General features: G+C 39.9%; 1 protein-coding gene across 3 annotated transcripts in view; it reads right to left on the bottom strand.

Annotated features, from left to right (window-relative positions):
- Positions 1-21975, bottom strand: part of DOCK8 (dedicator of cytokinesis 8) — a 239730-nt gene that overhangs the window by 167161 nt on the left and 50594 nt on the right. The window contains exons 2-4 of one of the 3 annotated variants that reach the window (XM_030920159.1): positions 20633-20735; positions 6324-6499; positions 3376-3447 (exon numbers count right to left, since the gene is read on the bottom strand). In XM_030920159.1, the coding sequence (XP_030776019.1) occupies positions 3376-3447; positions 6324-6499; positions 20633-20735 (351 nt within the window). Of the gene's footprint in view, positions 1-3375; positions 3448-6323; positions 6500-12094; positions 12206-19255; positions 19428-20632; positions 20736-21975 lie in introns of those variants that run through there. The other 2 variants (XM_030920161.1, XM_030920160.1) reach the window with 2 other exon arrangements.

Genomic DNA, 21975 nt, shown 5'->3' with positions numbered 1-21975 from the left:
CTTGCATAGAATAAATATATGGATAACCATTACTTCTATAGAAAAGATAAAAACAAATGGAGACACATAAGGGAACAGAAGCAATAGTCAAGTGGCTAATGGTCTGGATTAATGCTTTAATCCCAAACTCTTAGAAAATAATAAGTTTGTGAATCAAATTTTAAGCATGATGCCAAAATTAAATATCATAAGGAAAAATATTAATATAGATTTACTGATATAAATAATTCTGAATGTTAAAAATTAAAAACAACTTTAAAAGACAAAAAGCATACTGGGGAAGACATTTTTAATACATGATAGATAAGGGTTAATATATTTAACAAATAAAGCACTTATAAAAATACATCAGACTAGACAAATACATTAATAGAGATGCACAAATTTCATGAATAAGCAGAGCACCAGGAAAAATAAAAAATGGCCAAGAAACAGAAAAAAGATACCTAATCTAATAATAAAAGAAAATGAAAATAAAAGACAACCTTTTAACAAATAAAATTGGAAATGTTGATAAATTATAACATCTAATATTCTTGAGGATTCATGCATACAGTGTCAACAATTAATCTTTTTTTATTTTTATTTTTTGAGACGGAGTTTCACTCTTGTTGCCCAGGCTGGAGTGCAAGACACGATCTTAGCTCACCACAACCTCTGCCTCCCGGAATCAAGTGATTCTCTTGCCTCAGCCTCCCTGGGATTACAGACATGTGCCAACATGCCTGGCTAATTTTGTATTTTCAGTAGAGATGGGGTTTCTCCATGTTGGTCAGGCTGGTCTCCAACTCCCAACCTCAGGTGATCCACCCTTCTTGGCCTCCCAAAGTGCTGGGATTACAGGCATGAGCCATTGTGCCCGGCCTTTTTTTTTTTTTTTTTTTTTTTTTTTTTGAGATAGGGTCTTCCTCTGTTGCCTGGCCTGTTGTGCAGTGATGCAATCATCACTCACTACAGCCTGGACCTCCTGGGCGCAAGTGATCCTCCTGCCTCAGCCTCCTGAGTAGCTAGGACTACAGGTGCATGTCACCACACGCAGCTAATTTTTTAATTTTTATTTTTGTAGAGATGAGGTCTCTGTATATTGCCCAGGCTGCTCTTGAACTCCTGGGTTCAAGTGATCCTCCTATCTCAATCTCCCAAAGTGCTGAGTGAGATTATAAATATGAGCCACTGCGCCCAGCATACTGTTTGATCTAGCATTCCAAATCTTTAAATTTGTGCATATCCTTTGACACAGAAATTCCTCTTGTAGGAATTTATTCCAAAGAAAAACATCATAAATATGTACAAATTTTTTGTGAGAAGGATGTTGTTGCATTTTAAGTACAACACTGAAAAGTAAGGAATTGTCTAAATATTAAAATTGGTTAAATAAATTTTGGTATAAATATATTATGCAATAGTTAATCACTGTATTGAGGAAGAATATTTAATAGCAAAGGGAGAGAATCGCTCTTTACGGTGAAAACTGAAAATGCATGTAACAAAAATGATATTATAATCTTATTTAGTTTTCATACAAACATATACCAAAAAACCCAACACTACTCAAAGGATAGACATCAAATGTTCATGATGATTATCTGTCTAGAGTGAAACTGAGTGATTTTTGTTTCATAATTATTTCTAAAATTTCTACAACAAGTATTCCAAAAAGAATCATTTTTTTCTCTTACATTTGTGCAAGATCAAGAAAAATCACTACTCCAAGAAGCTTGCATTGCTATGAGAAATGAAAAAGTGGGCAAGCCCGAAATAGAAAATAAATCTGAAAACCAAATGTATCAAAATGGACCTTTCTATTTGTTGTTCCTTCTCAGATTTTTTTAGATCTTTAATGTCCAGAAAGTACCTCTAATGATAGCATTTAAAAACTTGAGAACAGCTTGTTCTGAAATCTTTATTATCAGCAAACCATAATTTTACTTGACTGCCCAGCGAGCTTTGTTTTCCATTCATATTAGAACAGATGATGGATTAGCATCTAACTTTCTCTTAATAACTTTTAATAACGAATGCTTTCTCTTTTTCTGCTGCTGACAATGTATGCATATTGACATTTTTCCAGAAAATCTCAGCACAAACTCAATAGCACCCTTCCAGGAGCTGGATAAAACCCAGTCCTCAAAGTCTTTCATCATTTACCCCATAGAACAGTAATTCTTACTGAGGTATAGGAGGAATGAGGCTATCAGAATTTTAAACTACTAATGTCTTGTCAAAGGTTCTGTGATGTGTCTCTAGTGGCGTGTGCCTTAATCTGTAGATAGTCCACATCTCACTCCCCAACACGTACACCCATGCAGATTGAGAATTTCAATGGGCATAGAGGTTTCTCATGAAAGAGTGTTGTCCAGCTCCATGGCATGGAGAGAAAAAGCTCAGAACAATGTCACAGAAGGTTTGATTAATCCAGGAGAGAAAGATCCCTTACTGGAAGGCCAGAAAGTAATTTATTTCTTGGTCATAAACTTGAATACCACCTCTGAATCTGAGGCCAGGTTTCAATTCATTTAATTTTTTCCCCCTAGGACTTCATCAGAATTAGAAGAAAACAAAAAGGCTCTATTCCAGGTGCCCAATCTTTTGGCTTCCCTGGGCCACACTGGAAGAAGAATTATTTTAGGCCAAATATAAAATACACTAACACTAACCATAGCTAATGAGCTAAAAAAATCACACACACACAAAAATCTCCAATGTTTTAAGAAAGTTTATGAATTTGTGTTGGACCACATTCAAAGCCATCCTGGGATCCATGCTTCCCATGGGCTAGGGGTTGGGCAAGCCTGCAGTCTATTCTTTATGTTTAAAATGAACTTTCTTTCTCAGTAAGTGAATGGATAAATAAACAATGGTACAGCCATGCGATGAAAGATATTCAGCAATAAAAAAAAAAAAAAATGAGCTATGAAGCCACAAAAAGACATTGAGGAACAAGGTGAAATTACGGAGACAGTAAAAAAGGAAAAGGGGTTGCCAGGGAGGGAGGATGAACAAGTGGAACACAGAGGATTTTTAGGGCAGCGAACCGATTCTATATGATACTGTAAAGGCAGATACATCAAAACCCATAGAATATACAACATAAAAAGTAAACACTAATGTAAACTATGGACTTTAGTTAATAACAACATATCCATACTGGCTCAGCTACTGTAACAAATGTACCACACTAAAGTAAGATGTTCATAATAGGGGAAACTGTGTGTGTGTGATACGGGGGGGGGATAAGGAGGGAGTACATGAGAACTCTATTTTCCATGCAATTTTTCTGTAAACCTAGAACTGTTCAAAGCATTAAGAAATATTTAAAAACTAACAATATAAAATTAATATTTATATATAAAAAGTGGAAAAAAAGTAACTTACTTTCGGTTCACAATTAGCCACTCCCGGATGTAGGTCTGAACACAGTCCCTGACATGAGGGTCCAGTTCAACCCTAATGAGGTAGAAAATGAAATAAACACATGTTATTACTGGGTAAAAACAAAACAATCCCTTATCATAAGCAAGGAACATGATATGAATTTAAATCCTTATCAGTGAGAATGCTTAGGATGTTCTTGCTCAGTCATTCCAAATGTCTGAAGTATTCCTAAGGCAATAAACATTTTTACTTTGATGAGACAAACATGTTGGCATTTTTTGCTTTGTGGGTTTTCTTTATTATAGAGAATCATGCTAAATTATAGCTATCCCTGAAGGCATTCTGACACAAGACAGGTAGAACTAGCTGTAATCAAATACAAAACAAGGAAAATAAGTATAAATACCTATCTCTGACAGGGTAATTTGGACATATTTTTTATGCATGTGTAACCTTGTTAGGACACGCATGTTCTCCTTTTTGAAAACCAGGAAAAAGAACAGTTGTCTTATGCTTTGACGAATTTGCAAACACTGGCTTTGGTTGGTGATCATTAATTCAGTTGGTTCCTGTCATGTCTGCTTAAGGAATGCACCATGAGCAATACTCTTCAAGTGCTTCAGAGTCTTGAAATCAGAAATAACAATTGTAGCAAAGCTTTTTGCTATTGTTGCTAATGCATTAGTACCAGAAATAAACAGGCTTAAATGCGACAAGCCTTATTTTCTCATTTGTAATAAGGAGGTAAGAAAAGAGACATGCTGTTAGTATTAGATGAAATACTGTAAAGGTTACACATGTAGTCTCTGGGCCCTAACTGCCCAAATCCCAGTTTCATCCCTTATAGCTATGTGACCACGAGCCAGTCACTCAACCCTTCTGTGCCTCGGTTTCCTCACCTTAAAGCCGTTAGAGAAGTAAGAGTGCCCCTTTTAGTAGACAGCTTTGATGAAGATTAAATCAGTTAGTGTGCAAAGTGCTTAGAAGACTGCCTGGCACATCATAAGATGCATATATGATATTAATAGTTTACACTTAGGTAGCATTTACTATACATTATGAACTGAGGCAATCACTGTATATGTATTCAGTTAATTCTCAATCAGCACCATAGGGTAGGCAAAACTATTACTCTCACTGTGCAGAAAAATGAGATGGTAAGGATCTTGTTCTGAGTCACGCAGCAAGTGGTGGGGCAGGGACCTGAATCCAGGCAGCTCACCTGTAGCGTTCATGTTTTTCACTATCATGCCATCAAAGCTCAACATAAAGTTCTGCGCTAGCCACAGGGTGTTCAACAGGAGTCAGCTATTGTTTACTCTGGTGTGATGATGATACCTTTCCCTGCCTTAATTATACAGAAGACTTTCTGGCAACAACTGAAATAGTAGAGGTTGTCTTAAAGCCATCAGACAGGTGTGTTACCTATAAATTCTTTTGACAAGGCAATAGTATACTAAAAAACTGATGCTAAGTAAAAAAATATCTTCCTTATCAAATTTCAAAGAAAAAAAAAAAAAAAACCCACTCCTCCTTCCTCTAAATTCATTGTACTATTTTTTTTGTTGTTGTTGTTTAAGAAACAGGGTCTCACTATTTTGCCCAAGTGGAACTCAAATTCCTGGGCTCAAGTGATCCTCTTGCCTCAGCCTCCCGAGTAGCTGGGACCACAGGAACGAGCTGGGGTGACTGGCTACTGTAAGCATTTTAAACAGCTTTTTCCAAGATTCTGACCATATTTGGAAATATCCATTAATTTTACATAAATGAATAAATTAAGTGATTCTTCACTAAAGATGAAAATAGTAGGTGTTAACTTATATTAAATTCATACCTGAATAAATGGACTGAAATGGGGGAGTATGTTTCCCAAAAATGACAATGTTTTTGTTTCCTGGAAAGTGTGTATTTTTAAAACATCAGAGCTACACATAGGGTCAGTTCTCCTATGTGAGTGAGAACTGTCTGAAGAAGACAGCAACAGTTCACAATAATGTCACCCCATTATCATGCAACCTCCTTAAACTGTGATGAAATAAAATCCAAAGTAGAACTAGAATATCTCAGAGTAAAGAGGGCAGGGGCTGTGTGTCAGGATCTTCTTTCTGGGACCTTCTGGGGAAGATGAGAAGGTAGAACCTGTCCAGGAGGATATGAATCTTAATTTGGCTTTTAAAATAAATGTAAACAAAAGTTTATCCTAAACCTCCAAAGAGACATTACTTTTTTACATTTCGGAAGCAACAGGAGTTTCATTTAGCTACAATTCCACAGTGAGTTTGATACCAAAAGCTAATGCCCATGCCTATAAACATATAGAATACCAACTCTAGAAACTCAAGCCCTAATCAGTTATTCACATATTTATTCTACAGAGCTCTCCCCACTGTTTTAGCGCTGCATGACACTTCTTCAGAGGGACTTTGACTTATTCATCTTTTCATCTCAGTATCCAGAACACAGTAGATGCTCAATAAATGTGGGTTTACCTTATGTTTCTAACTTGATCCAGTCTCATAACTGTAAGCAATTAAAATGCTTCTAGATGGAGGCATTTCAGAAGTTATTATTAAAAGTCTTGACATTTTTACAAATGGAGAAACCGAGGATTTGGGAGGTCATGTGACTCAGCCAAGGTCACTGAGCTGGCAGCCAGGTGGTCTGGCTCCAGAGTCTGCACTTTTAACCTCCTCTTGAGCATTTCATTTGGTTCCCCTGCATGCCTTGCACTGGCTTAGTCTCCAAATAGCTTTTCAAAAGCTCTGGCCAAACTAATTTCAAAACTACGTATACTTAGGTGATGATATCATATAGCTGTCCCACACATTTGAATGGAGTGAGTAATTTTATTTATTTTTTAAGTTCAGATCGAGGGCATCTCCCCCACCCGCTTATTGAAAACAATCATGACAATCCCAACCACATCTACATTTTAGAAAACTATTTACCCTTCCTCCGGTAAAGAGGGCTGCAAAGTCCTACATTCCTTTGGAGTGAACACCACATCCAAGTCGTCATCAGTGAAGTCCCCGAGCTCCTGGGCAAGCTGCACATCCAAACTGTTCAGGTGTGTCATCAGAAGTCCTTCAAAGTCCACCGGCTCCACAGGGTCATAAAACTGAGGCTGGAGGGGCAGGGAAAAGGAAAAGGAGGTTCTCACCAGGTTTTCTGGTAAAAGCACAAAGGCAATAGTAGATGTTTGCCTTGCCTTCCTTTGACTTAGTAAGTACTTTGCTCCTGGCATAAAACACAGCGACTCTTTGGAGGAGCTGTCAAACACAGAAGTAGTGACATGGAAAAAAATGCAGCACAGAAAGTCAAGTCATAACACGGTGAACAATTAAAATCACACCCCAAGGCAAAATTTTTCTTTCCTTAATTGCAACTTGATGAGGAATCCTGAGGAGATCCAAAATGAGATCACAAAGCTTCGCTGAATTTTTATAATTTCTCCTGCAAAAGCTCTCCAAGGCCATGTTGTGTTTACCCAAATACAGTGAAGTAGGGAATGGAGACAATTTTCCAGAAATCCAGGCAAACTCAACACTCCTTGGCTGAGTATTTAGGCACAGTGTTTCTTTTGGCCTAAGTTACGCTATACATTGGTTCTCGAAAGCACGTCATATATAATCATAGCCGACAGCAAACACCAAGTGTTTTGGGGGCTGAAACAATCCAAGGCAGTGATTTCTAAATGTCACTGGGTTGACTGGTGCTGGTCTGGAAGAAATTTCCACTGGACTGCAGCTATGCAGGCAAACTCAGGGCAATCTACTGAGTTTTCATATGGCTAAATTTACTCACTTTGAAAGAAGTGTTCTTTGCTCTTCAATTTTACCTTCCACAGTTGGAGAGAGGGGGAATAAAAGACATAATAGAAATTGATGGTAATTATAAAAAATTCTTATAGTTGATAAAATTAAAAGTTGGCAACCTTTGTCAGTCCTCAATTAAAATATATTTTCTTTTCTGTGAAATCCAAAGACTTAGGAATGACCGCCCTAAGAAAGTAAAAGAATCACTTAGATCAAGTAGATTTGTGTCACAATAATAGCAGCTCTACGAAGTGTTCATTTATGGCTGAGTCTTTGGAGTCATCAGCCCAAGGTGAGGCTGGGGGGCGGGGAAGTTGAACTGTTTTTCTCTATGTCTACCCTCCAGTGGACCAACAAAACAAACATCTTGGATTCTTTACTTGCACTGCCTTGATGGGAGACAAGGGCAGATCCAAAGGAATTACTAACGAAACCGGTTTTTCATCCCTTTGAAACCATATACCAATAAGGGCTTCAAGTTGGAGGGGAGAGACAAAGTGCTGCTGAAGAGGCAAGAGGAAATCAGATCAGAGAAAGGAGATGTGGCATGCCCCATCCCCTCCCCACTCTTGCTGTCCCTGATGATGGAGGAGACATGAGTGACGTAAGTTAGGGAGTGAGGATGAAGCCACAAATTAGGCAAAATATGCCCTATTTCCTGTCTGGGATTTTTTTTTTTAACTTTTAGGTTTGGGGGTACATGTGAAGGTTTGTTACACAGCTAAACTCATGTCATGGGGGTTTGTTGTACAATTATTTTATCAGCCAGGTATTAAGCCCAGGACCGGATAATTATCTTTTCTGCTCCTCTCCCTCTTTGCACCCTTCTTCACCCTCAAGTAGACCCCAGTGTCTGTTGTTCTCTTCTTTGTTTTGGTAAGTGCTCATCATTTAGCTCTCAGTTATAAGTGAGAACATGCAGTTATTTGGTTTTCTATTGCTGCATTAGTTTGCTAAGGATAATAGCCTCCAGCTCCATCCATGTTCCCGTAAAAGACATGATCTCCTTATTTTTATGGCTGCATAGTATTCCAAGGTGTGTATGTACCACATTTTCTGCATCCAATCTGTCATTGATGGGCATGTAGGTTGATTCCATGACTTTGCTATTGTGAATAGTGTTGCAATGAACATTCAAGTGCATGTGTCTTTATGGTAGAATGATTTACATTCCTCTGGGTATATACCGAGTAATGAGATTGCTTACTTACATTATCCTATGCCATGGCAAAGGAGGGCAGAAAAGAAGGTGACAGGACAACCTCAGTAGCTGAGAGCAAAGCATTCCCCTCACTTCCTAGGGTTTCCAGGTGCTATGAGAAGGGACAGAGTCAGTTCCCTTGGCTCTGACTGGGGACCTGAATGTCAGCTGAAGAGACGACTATAGTCCTTACAAGGGTGCCTCTCAAAATGAAACAACAGGGACCAGGAGGGGCTAAAGGAGCCAGAGATCAGCCTGTGCAGGAGCCAGATGAGACTGAGTTTGCATTAGGACACTGGTGAACTCTGCCAGAGGAAACAACAGACACCATCTATGCACAAGACAAATGCATCTGCCAGTCTGCCACAGACACCTCCACAGGAACAACCCCACAGGATGAAGAGGACTCTCCCAGCCCACCCAACCACTACATGGAATACAGAGTTTGGAGTCAGGATTGAATGACTTCTATACGAAATAATGAAACTGCATTTTTTTCCAATCCCAACCTCATTACTATAAAGTTTATACCCATTTAAGTAATAATTATTGAGCATTACAATGTGCAAAGCAATTGGACTAGGATTGTCTCATACAACCCTCACTATAACCCTGTGAGGTCTGCATTCTTACTGCAAGTTGAGTTCAACTGGTGTTTCAGAATTTTGAATTTTTCGTATCATGTCATATTTACATATATATAACGAGATATCTAGGGGATGGAACCCAACTCTAAACGTTAAATTCATTTATGTTTCATAGACACCTTATACACACAGCCTGAAGGTAATTTTATACAGTATCTTTAATAATTTTGTGCCTGAAGAATTCTATTCAGTCATAACAAAGAATGAAATCATGTCTCTTGCAGCAACATGGATGGAACTGGAGGTATTAAGTGAAAAAACTCAGAAACAGAAAGACAGATATCACATGTTTTCATTTAGAAGTGGGAGCTAAATAATGTGTACACATGGACATAGAATGCTAGACATGAAAGGCCTGGAGAAGTGGGAAGGTGGGAGGGGGTGAGGGATGATAGATTACTTAATGAATACAATGGATGCTATTTGGGTGATGGAGACACTAAAAGCCCAGACTTTACCACTTGCAGTATATTCATGTAGCAAAACTGCACTTGTACCACTTAAACTTATACGAATAAAAGAAAGTATTGTGTGTATGAAACAGTGTTTTAACTGTATTTTGACTGTGTCCCGTCACGTGAGGTCAGGTATGGAATTTTCCACTTATGGCATCATGGAGGCACACAAAAAGTTTCAGATTTTGGAGCATTTTGCATTTTGCATTTTCAGATTAGGGATGCTCAGCCTGTATCCTCATTTTACAGGTGAGGAAAGTGAGGCTAGAGATTTAATAATTTTCCCATGATTACACAGCTAGGGACTGGCCCATCTGGAATTCAAACCGAGGCAGGCTCATGTTCTTAACCACTGTAATTTTGATTGTTTTCTTTTGCAGACCTTTCAACAAATCTGTATATTTTGAAATAATCAAAACACCAGGCAATAGTAAGTGTGTTTGGAAGTGAGTCAAATAATATATTTACCATGACCCACACATTCCACTCTGGCCTTCTCATAAGATTGGCTGCTCAGAGTAATAATAGTAAGTAAATAAAAGTGATAATAAATGTAAACTTATTGTGAAGAATATCAATTACTCAAGGAGAGGCAATGGGAATATACACTTCAAAATTATACTGAAGCATAGTTTGAAGCAAGATGACATGAGCCGTAAAACTAGTGAGTAGAAGCGTCATGGAGATATGACATTTGTGTGCAATCATCAGTGAGAAAAAATTTCACTTCCTGTCAGAGAATAATACTTGTCATGTTGGACAGGCATGGTGGCTCACGCCTACAGCCCTAGCACTTTGGGAGGCCAACACAAGAGGATTGCTTGAGCCAGGAGTTTGAGACCAGCCTGGGCCAAAAAGCAAGACTCTGTCTTTACAAAAAAATTTTTTTTTTGAAGTTAGATGGTCGGGGTGATGTACCACCTATACTTCTGGCTACTCCAAAGGCTGAATTGGGAGAAACATGTGAGCCCAGGAGTTTGAGGCTGCAGTGAGCTATGATCATACCACTGCACTCCAGGCTGGGTGACAGAGGGAGACCCTGACTCTAGAAAACCAAAAAAAAAAAAAAAAAAAAAAAAAAAAACACCCCTCAAACTTGTCATGTCCCTGAAATTCAAAGCCACAAATGATGAAAAACCGGGTTGATAATGGCCCCTGTTTTCTACAGGAGAGACTATCCAGGGAGAAAAGGATGGCTGATTTCCTCACTCAGCAATGATGTGTGGAGCATCTACTGGGTGGGGCATACTGAGCCCCTGAGGTGGCCACTGGGGATACAGAGGAGCACAGGCAGCTGTTCTCATGGAACTGCACTCCAATAAACCATGAGGTGGTGAAATGTGCAACTTTCTCACACATAAATAATGCCATTATTTAGGGGGGGATTTGATAAAGAACATAGATCATCATTGAGCACTGTGTGGCAATGTGCCAAGGCAACATGCCCAGTTGATGATAAAGTCATAAACTCTTGAGGTCCGAATCTATTCCAGTACTCAAGAGCTGGTAAGCACAAACAGTAATGACAGCATTATTGAGTATGGTTCTAGCATTACATCCAAGTTGACATTTAATAATTTGTCTCCCCTACTCCTTCTACACTGAAACTAAAGTGGGAGGAAATTGGTCATTTCAAATGTCGTGTAAACTAGTCTTGCCCTCGGCAAGTGGGTGCAGACCCTAACTACTGTTAACTAGGCCTCCTAGCAGTTGTTCCTCTTGCAAATTCAAATAATAACCAGGAACCAAAAAAGATTTCTGTTATCTAAACTATCAGGAGTCTTAATCTCAAGAGTAGGCTTTACTATGAGGCAATCAACACACACACACACACACACACACACACACACACACACACAGACACACACACAAACATATATACATACATCTAGTGGTAAGCCAAAGAAAGAAACAAACATTGGAGAGAGTTGCAGTGGCACTGCATTTCACTAGGGATGAAGTTTGGAAACAGGGTGGGGTAGGGAATGAGGAATTTCCTAAGATCAGTTCAAGGCAAGACTTGGGTCCCTGGAAGCTTAAAAGCCAAACATGAAAATTAACTGTTTTGTTTTCTCTGCTGTTGTGCTGTATGTGGTCTCCTAGTCAGTGGAGACCAAAGACTACTTTAAATGAAGATCAAAGTAATTTCAAGAAGGTCACCTTTACATCATGATTTTTCACACTATGTATATCATCTGTTGTATGTAATAACATAACAGAAAAGCAAAAATTAAAAACCAAAACAACTTTTTTTGTGTGTGTGACAGAGTCTCACTCTGTTGCTGGAGTGCCATGGCGGGATAGTGGCTCACCACAAGCTCCGCCTCCTGGGTTCAAGAAATTCTTGTGCCTCAGCCTCCTGAATAGCTGGGATTACAGGCATGCGCCACCATGCCTGACTAATTAGTGTAATTTTAGTGGAGACGGGGTTCTACCACATTGGCCAGGCTGGTCTCAAACTCCTGGCCTCAAGCAATCCACTCACCTTGGCCTCCCAAAGTATTGGGATTACAGGCATGAACCACCGTGCCCAACCCCCTTTGAAAAATAAGACAAAAATACTTAAGACTGCAAATGCAAATGTTCCTAAACCAGCTTTACCTTTTGTGATGGTTTCATGATGTGTCAACTTGGCTAGGCTGAATGACATTTCCTTGAATTCCCTTTCCAGTATGTTTTCAGACAGGGTAAGCTACAAGAGAGTTCTCCTGTAAGAGCTGGAGGACAGAAGGGAGACTGCAGCCATTTTGTAGCATATACACACCTTTTTCCATTTACACAATCAGTCATTTAGGTGCTTCTGTGAAGAGAATATTGCCAATGTAATTAAAGTCCCTAAACAGGTGACTTTAAGTTAATCAAAGGAGAGATTACCCTGGGTGGGCCTGACTTAGCCAGTTGGAAGCCTTTTCTAAGAAGGTAGAAGCTCTGGCAGTTCAGACTGCAGGCTTCAGCTTGTGCCCAAGGGGGCTCAGTCTGTTTGGAATATGTCCTTCCTATCTCCCCTGTGGACTTTTGAGCTTAGTAGGCTAAGCCAATACCTTCATACACATCCATATGGATTTCCTACAGGTTCTGTTGCTCTAATTGAACCTGACTGATATACCTCCTTTCATTCATTCAACACATACTGCTGGGGTCCTACAGCAATCAGACGCTAGGCAACCAATTGTCTCAGGGTGTCCCAGTCTTTGAAAGTCTCATGTACTGAGAAAATTCTCAGTCCCAGGCAAATTGTGACAGTTGGTTACTCTACCTTACAGATACCACTTTTACTAGGTTTTCCTCCTACTATGCAGTGCCCCGGAGTTCAATTCTAAATCTCTTCTCAAGCTGCATTTAATCTCAAATGATCTCATCCACTCCCATGGCTTTGAATATATATTTTTAAAAATTACAAGTTTATATTTGCAGCCTCAACTTCTGCCATAAATTCCAGGTTGACTTTTCCAATTACACCTCAACATCCCTACTTGGTACTTTAACAGACCTCTCAAACACAATGAGTTCAAAATTAACTCTTAACCTTCCTGGCAATCTGCTCTTCCCATACCTTCCATACCTCCACACCTCTGCAAGTGGCAATTCCAGTCCACCAGTTGCCCAGGTGGAAAACATTAAAGTCAATGTTGCTTCTTCTCTTTCTCTTACACTCTACATATCATCCATCAGAAAATCCTATCCACTTTGCTTCTGAAATACATCCAGAATCCAAACACTTCTCACCTCTCCTGCCACCACCCTAGTCCAAAGCACCGCCATTGCTTTCCTGAGTTACCCATGACATCTTCCTAACTGCCTTCCCTCGTCCAGTCTATTTTCCACACCGCAGCCAGAGTGATCCTCATAAAAAGTCAGATGGTTCCACGCCTAATCTTAATGTTCATAGCAGCTTCCTGTCTTAGAGTGGAAGCCAATGTTCTACAGTGTCTGAGGCCTGTGACCCAGTCCTGCTTTCTCTATGACTGTATTTCCTAGTGCCCACTCTGTTCAGGCCTCATTCTGCTTCCTTGCTGTTTCTGAAGCATGTCACATATTGAAGTCTTGGGGACTTTGCACTTACTGTTCCTTCTGACTGGAATATTTTTCCTTCAGATATTTGTCAAGTTCATTCAGAACTCTGCCCAAGTGTTTCCTTTCCAGATAGAGGCCTTCACAGATGACCCAATCTAAAAGCATCTCTTCTGGGTCACCATTTCATTCTTGAAAGCCCTCAATACTCCCTGATACAATCAACATTTACTATTTGTCTGTGTCTGTCCCTCATTCTGAAAGGCAAACTCTATGAGGATAGGCCCTCTATTGTATTCACTATTGTATCTTGAATCTCACTGCTGTGCCAGCAGTTCCTGACACAGAGACCCAATACATATTTCTCAAATGAATGAACAAGCTCTCCACTATCTTTAAACGAAGCTGAAGGCAGTAAAGTTCTTCTAGCTTCTGTGATATCAAAGCTGTATACTTTATGGACTAAACACTTCCCTGCTTCCACCAACAACAATCTTCCACTGATGCCACTGAGAGGGAGATGCTGACATGCCACCATGGGCATCACTCTAGTTTCACCAAGGCTGAGTTGATTCCTCTACTGCACAATGACAACAAAGAAATGCCTGCTCTGTGTGCAGAATGCCTGCCACTCTTTTGTTTTATCTTCCATTGTGAATTTGCATGAAAACTATCTTGAGATCTTCATTTTCCATCATGCCCCTTCCAGTGCAACCAATGAAACCTAATAATAGCCCAACTCCTTGAAAGATGAAGTACAAAAGAACAATGGAATCAGAAGAATAAAAGAGGACCATATTTATCAGGCAATTAAACATTTAAGTCATCCTGAGCTGTAAAAGAAAAAAGGTTGTTTTATTGCACAGAAGTCTATACACATAACAAAAATGAATGCCTTCTAAGCTATGAGACTTTTTTTTTCAATAAATGTTACAAATACAAACATGCCATGTAACCATGGTGTTTGGTACATATCCAGGATGTGGCTTTTTACATCCTTTTCTTCAGTCAGAGCCGTTATGGTCCAGCTAATTCATTCCATTTTACTTCAAAACTTTCCTATTCTCACTTTTAAAAATAGGATTTTTCCCTCCATAAAATATGTAACTTAAGGTTATTAACCACTTATACAATGTCTCAAATCCTCCTTACTTCCTTAGGGCATAGATCCTAACTCTTTCTTTTCTTGTCCCCTCCCCTCCCCTCCCCTCCTCTCCTTTTCTCTGAGACAGGGTCTCCTAACTCTTATCTTGTATGTTACTCTTCTTCTGTATGTTTTCTCTTCTCTTCTCTTCTCCTCTCTTCTTCTCTCCACTCTTCTCTTCTCCTCTCTTCTCCCCTCACCTCCTCCCATCTCCTCTCTTCCCGTCTCCTCTCCTCTCATCTCCTCTCCTCTCCTCTCTTCTTTCCCTTTCTCTTCTCCTCTCTTCTCTTTTCTTTTCTGAGACAGGGTCTTGCTCTGTTGCCCAGGCTGGAGTACTGTGGCTCAATCATGGCTCACTGCAGCCTTGAACTCCTGAGTTCAGGTGATCCTTCTGCCTCAGCCTCCCAAGTAGTTGGGACTAAAGGCATGTGCCACCATGTCTGGCTAATTTCTTTTTTTCAACTTTTTTGTAGAGATGAGGTCTCACTATGTTGCCTAGGCTGGCCTCGAACTCTTGGCTTCAAGCTATCCTCCTGCCTCTGCCTCCCAAATTGTTGGGATTACATGCAGTCCTGAGCCATTGTGCCTGGCTTCTACTTTGAACAACCAGAAAACAGGCCAGGTATAATGACTCATGCCTGTAATCCCAGCACTTTGGGAGGCCAAGGCAGGCAGATCGCTGAAGCTCAGGAGTTCAAGACCAGCCTGGGCAACATGGCGAAACTCCATCTCTACAAAAAAAAAAAAATGCAAAAATTAGCCAGGTGCAATGGTGTGCTTGTGGTCCCAGTTACTTGGGAGGCTGAGGCAGGAGGATCACTTGAGCCTGGGAGGCAGAGGTTGTAGTAAGCCAAGATCTCACCACTGCACTCCAGCCTGGGCGACAGAGCAAGGCCCTGTCTCTAAATAAATAAATAAATAAATAAATAGAAAAATAGTATTTTACAGTTTCATTTTAACAGAAGTACTAATTATAGACTTGTTGGCCTAAATAGGCAGCTGGCATCAGAGGGTTTCTGGTTAATCCATTCACACAGCTGTGGCAACAGAGAATGCCAAAGTCAATGAGTGAGTCTACACACAGGGTTATTTACTAGCCACAGCTGCCTTCTAGCCCTGGTAACAAAGGATTTTGGTAGGAGTATCAAACAGACCTGGGACAAGTTTATCATCCCGTCTAGAAAACCAACTTCAAATGATGGATCCACTTCACACTAAAAAATGCAAAATTCAAAAATATTTTATCTTCTTCGAAAATGTTTATACACACATCATCAGACCTGACATTTACAGTTTTTAAAAACCCCAATAAAACAAAAAGAAAAATCAACATGAAACATACACCCTTCCTCTCATCTGATTTATCAGATTGATGACAGAAGCCACTGTATTTTCTAAGGATATATCTGCAAGGTTAGTAAGTGGTCTTTGCTTACTACACCCTCTGAAATTCAAAGCGCACAGGAAAAAAGAAGTGTTACCTGTCTTTATATTTTTCCCCCTACTTCGAATACTTCTACCTTTAAAGTTCTTTAAATGGGCCGAGCATAGTGGCTCAAGCCTGTAATCCCAGCGCTTTGGGAGGCCGAGCTGGGCGGATTACCTGAGGTCAGAAGTTCGAGACCAGCCTGGCCAACATGGCGAAACCCTGTCTCTACTAAAAATACAAAAATTAGCCAGGCATGGTGGCGGGTACCTGTAATCCCAGCTACTCAGGATGCTAAGTCAGGAGAATCACTTGAACCCAGGAAGCAGAGGTTGCAGAAAGCCGAGATCACGTCTCTGCACTCCAGCCTGGGTGACAGAGGGAGATTCCATTTCAAAATAAAAATAAATATAGGCCAGGCATGGTGGCTCACGCCTGTAATCCAAGCACTTTGGGAGGCCAAGGCAGGTGGATCACTTGAGGTCAGGAGTTCAAGACCAGCCTGGCTAACAATGGTGAAACCCTCTCTACTAAAAATACAAAAATTAGCCAGTTGTGGTGGCACACGCCTGTATTCCCAGCTACTAGGAAGGCTGAGGCGGGAGAGTAGCTTGAACCTGGGAGGCAGGTGTTGCAGTGAGCCAAGATAGCACCACTGCACTCCAGCTTGGGTGACAGAGCGAGACTCCATCTCAAAAAATACATTAAAAATTAAATAAATAAATAACAAAGTTCTGTAAATGATTTTCAACCCAAGCTTCAAGTTAAAGTCCCCAGGGAACTTTAAAATACTGATGCTTGGTTCCCGCCCCCAGGAATTCTCATTGAATTGTCTCTAGATAATTTTAATGTCCAGTCAGGGCTGAGAACCCTTACTCTAAGTCTCCTCAGCCTTCTCAATCAAGCCTTTGCCTCCTATTACATCATGTATCCTTTTCTCTTCTAAACACCTGCCACTTGTGAAGTCAGTATAGATACTATATATTACCTGTTCTCCCAAATGAATCATAAAGCCCTTTGAAGCTGAAGTCACCTTTTATTCACATCTTCTTTTAATCTCCCACAGTGTCTCCACAGTGCCAAATCATAAGAGAGCAATATTAGCCAATATATACAAAGGACCTATTATATAATTCTATATTCCCTAGTAGGGACAGCATTATTATGCCAATTTACAAATGAAGAAACTGAAGTCTTCAGAGAGATTAAGTGGCTTGTCACAAATTACATGACTAACAAATGACACCTGTACTTCATCCCAGATTCATCTGACTCCAAGCTCTTCACTCTTGCAAAACAGCAGCAACAACAAAGACGTGTAATTGATTAGGTTCTAAATAACTTGACTTCAATTAAATGCTTTTAAAAATTAAATAACCATTTGTATCAGCAAGTGGGCCACTGAAATGGTGGTTGTAAAAGTAAAGGTAAGAGAAACGAAGGTCAGAACGCACTTGGTCTTATTTTTCAACTAGCCAAAATAATGCACTGAAAACCTACGGTTTCTCATTTTAAGGAAAGTTTTCTAAAACAGCTTTAAGTTGAGAGGCTTTAGATGATAAACAACTCCTTTGCCTTCCTAGAAATGAATCTTACCAATACGTTCCATTATCTTTCCATGAAAAGAAATATTTTTTTTAAAGGTAAAAGGAAATCACCGTGTAAGTTGATGATTTCTTTTGGGGAACCTTCATTCGGGACGATGACTCAAGGGGAAGAACAGCCACTTCATTCTGACATTACAGCACTATACCACGTAAACATTACAGGGATGGGATTTCCTAAGCAGACTATTCATCTAAAAAAAAAAAAAAAAAAAGAATTCAATCCTCTGGGCTTCCACATGCCTCCATTCTCCAGGTAGAAGGAACAAGGGCTATATACTGAAGTTGAAGTCGAGAGATGGGAAAAGAGATTCAGAAAAGTAAAGCGGAATAACTGGGAGTAATATATTTTAAAGGATATTCACATGCAAATAGAACCAAGACTAAATGATGATAGGTAGGAACATGTGATTCTTGCATAATTTAACAATTTTACTTATTGTTGCTAGTTTCTTGATATCTTCTCTTAGAAAATGGACAGCTAAGCCACATGTTAACTTCACTACCCAGCTAATGTAGTAATTCATCAAAATTCACTTTCATCAAAACTTACTGAGGAGGCAGCAAACTACCAAATGAATGCTTACAAATATTAACCATTATTTTCCTTTGTAACTTTACACAAAATAATTTATCCTGAAAAAAAAATTTAAGGCTGCAGCATTAAAGTAAAAGCTGGTGGCCGGGCACATGCTTGTAATCCCAGCACTTTGGGAGGCCTAAGCGGGCAGATCACCTGAGGTCGGGAGTTCGAGACCAGCCTGAGCAACATGGAGAAAGCCCATCTCTACTAAAAACACAAAATTAGCCAGGTGTGATGATGCATGCCTATAATCCCAGCTACTCGGGAGGCTGAGGCAGGAGAATTGCTTGAACTGGGAGGCAGAGGTTGTGGTGAGCCGAGATGGCGCCATTGCACTCCAGCCTGGGCAACAAGAGCTAAACGCTGTCTCAAAAAAAAAAAAAAAAAAAAAAAAAAAAAAAAGTAAAAGCTAGTATGGAGAGAAAGAGTTAAAGCCTGTTAGCTAAACTTCCTTAATGTCTCTTAGGAGTGATGTCCACACTATTTCCCAAGACAGCTACTGCAGAAAGCTGCAGTCTTCATTTATTTTTTAAAAAAGCAAAGCACTAAAACCCTCTACCTTGTTTACAATTTAAAAGTGTATCCAATCTATTTTAAACTAAATTTTGCATATTTTGGAATACAACTTCAGTCAATTTTTTTAAAAAAAGTATTTGATTTTCAACTAAATACATATTAGCACAAATTAAACCAAGAAGCATATCTAATTTATCTTGGTGTAAAGCTAATCTAATATAACTGAAAATGGACACATTATGCACTTGACATACTTTTATTATACTCTGCAATTCTGAAACACACAGGAAAAGTACAAATAAAAAGGGCAGTCTAGCAAGTCACTTAAGTCATAAGCAGATTTTCTGAAAAAATGGCATGGAAAGTTACCTCTTGCAGTAAAAGATGCTATAGGTTTTTTAGTACTACTATTTCATTAATGACACAACACACAAATTATCCTTCTGAAATAACCAGAAATCACTTCAGTAAAACATACCTTTAAAAGATTCACAGTTACACGGCGTGTAAATTGTTACAGGAGACAAAATGGCGGTTACCGGAAACTGAGTGGAAGGTTACAAAATTTCTAAGAGCAGAAGTGGTTTTGAAGTAATAAGTAGAAACAAAAAATAACCTAACCTCTTCAAGATAACCACCAGAACCAGCAAGAGAGTGCTGCTGTGTGAGGAAGTGAGTACAGGAGGGCTGGAGCTCTCTCACAAAGGAAGTGAATATTCACTTCTGGTTTTACAAACCATCTCATTTGTCAGATTTATCTCACTTGGCACACATCTGGCATTTAGTGCTCAAATAATATAACCTATATAGGCACACTCAACAATTGGCATTGATAGAAAAATGTAGGCAATCTTCAACTTAAGAGGAAGTGTGTTTTAAAAATGAAGGTTTAGGGCCAGGCACAGTGGCTCACTGTAATCTCAGCACTTTGGGAGGCTGAGGCAGGAGGATCGTTGAGCCCAGGTGTTCAAGAGCAGCCTGGGCAACATAGCGAGACCCCTGTCTCTACAAAAAGTACAAAAATTAGCCAGGTGTGGTGGTATGTGCCTGTAGTCCTGGCTACTTGAGAGGATGAGGTGGGAGGAGAATCATTTGATCCTGGGAGGTTGAGGTTGCAGTGAGACAAGATCACCCACTGCACTCCAGGCTGGGTGACAGAGTGACACCCTGTCTCAAAAAAAGAAGGTTTGTACATACTGTAACAGGATATGAAGTTCCAGATAGAGCAAAATTATAGTGACAGAAGTGAATCAGAGATTGCGTGAGTTGGAGGGTGTGGCCTGGGGGGAGGATTGGAAGACGAGATTGTAAAAGGGCACTGGGGAACTCTTTAGGATAAAGGAAGTGTTCTATATCTTGACTGAGTAAAGGTTAAGTGACTCTAAATTGCCCAAATTCACCAAATTGTACACCTAAAATGTGTGAATTTTATTATATGTAAATTATACTAGCAAGAAAATGATTTTACAAAAAGAAGTTCTGTAACTCGGCATTTCAGATTTTGGAATAGGCTTTTCCAAAAAAATGCATACTATAAATGGTGGTAAGTTTTCAAGCTAGCCCTTCTCCCCCAAATATGAACCATAATTTGGATGAGACTGAGTAGCCTGGAAGCCCCTCAGTCTAGACACATCAAAACCACAGCTCCCAGAGGTTCTATTATGCACCCTAAGTACTGGTTGGCAGAGGGAGAGAGGGATATTGTTTGATGTCCAGACGCAGTCACAGAGTTAGGATCTGGTGACTGGAGAACGTGAGGTGATGGTAGGAAGATCTAAGGAGCAGGAGGCAAGCACACACCCTGGGCACTTTTGCACTTGACCAATCGCTAAGTAAACCTGGAACTCATACTTACTAGTTGAAGAGAGGGGAAGCCAGAGGTACTTATGCTCTGTCGATGGTACTGGCCAAGGTTTGGTGGGAGAGTAAACTGTTTCCTTATTTCCGCTGAAGAATACCTTGGATTAAAATAGAAAAATCTAAATGAAATGATTATTTTAAGAAATCATCGCAATTTTAGACGCAATCTTTGATATCATGTTATAAAACGTAGACCTTGGCTGGGCGATGAGCAGAACTGACTAAGATACCCTCAGTGGCCTGTTAGTGGACATTGTAGTTTTTGTCTGATAATACATACCCTTGAGAAGTTCACAGAGGCCATGATGCCTGCAGTCAGGGTCCTGCCCAATACTGGAAGGATGATGGCAGAAGGAGGACTTTGAGACCCAAGAAAAAGATCCAGGGCATTTGACTCCTTCTCCCCTAGCCATTCAGAGTTTTCTCTATGTGAGGATGTCTGGTATCTGACTAGAATCCTTTAAATACTGAGCTGCCATTTTGATCCAGCCATTCTCATTTCAAGCAGCTGAACCCATTTGGCTGACTGGCTGCTACAACAGAGAACACCAGGGAACTGTTATATGAATACTTCTGCCTCCTTGTAGGCACCTTCAATGTTACAAGAATTCCCAATGATTATATTTTTTCCAAACTGCTCCTGGTGGAGTGATCCTTTGCATCACCCATGTGGACAATGCTCAGCCAACACTTTAGGGAGCCACACAAATGAGAGGAAGTTGTTCCCCACTGTCTACTTACACCTGCTGGCATGTGACTGCTGGCCAGTGATACCCCAGCTTACGAACAAGTTGACTTCTGAGCACTCATCTGTTAGCCGTTTGCTTGGAACTCAGAGCACGTTTTCTTATTACATCATTGTGTTGGTGGTTGGATTCTCAGGCTAGTTCACAAAAGTGTATTTAAACCACAATGAGGCCAAAACATACAATACCAACACTGCTACTGAATATAATTAGAAACTAACAGAGATTACAGAGGATCAAATGAGGTCATATATTTTAGACATGCTTCGTATCCAACGAGGGTATATAGAAATTTTTAAACATTGTTACTTTAAATGTAATACTTAAATATTACAAATGAAGCTTATTATGTTTTCTCTGTGAAAATGTGTGCTAGGGCATACTTATTAACTGCCCTGCATGATGAGGTTTCCTACATGGTTTGCTTTGCTCCTGACCTTGGCAATGAGTTACACCTAGAGAGGCAGGAAACTAGGCTCTTGTCTCAACTTTGGCATCTATTCTCCTTCAGGAGGACCCCAATTTCCTTTCAAGATGCCCACGCTCATGCTGTGCACGGTCTAGGCAGAAACACAAATCAACAGAGTGGGCA

Source organism: Rhinopithecus roxellana, chromosome 16 (assembly GCF_007565055.1).
Source record: "Rhinopithecus roxellana isolate Shanxi Qingling chromosome 16, ASM756505v1, whole genome shotgun sequence".
In the NCBI taxonomy this organism is placed as follows: domain Eukaryota; kingdom Metazoa; phylum Chordata; class Mammalia; order Primates; family Cercopithecidae; genus Rhinopithecus; species Rhinopithecus roxellana.
This window is presented reverse-complemented; position numbering and strand designations above follow the sequence as displayed.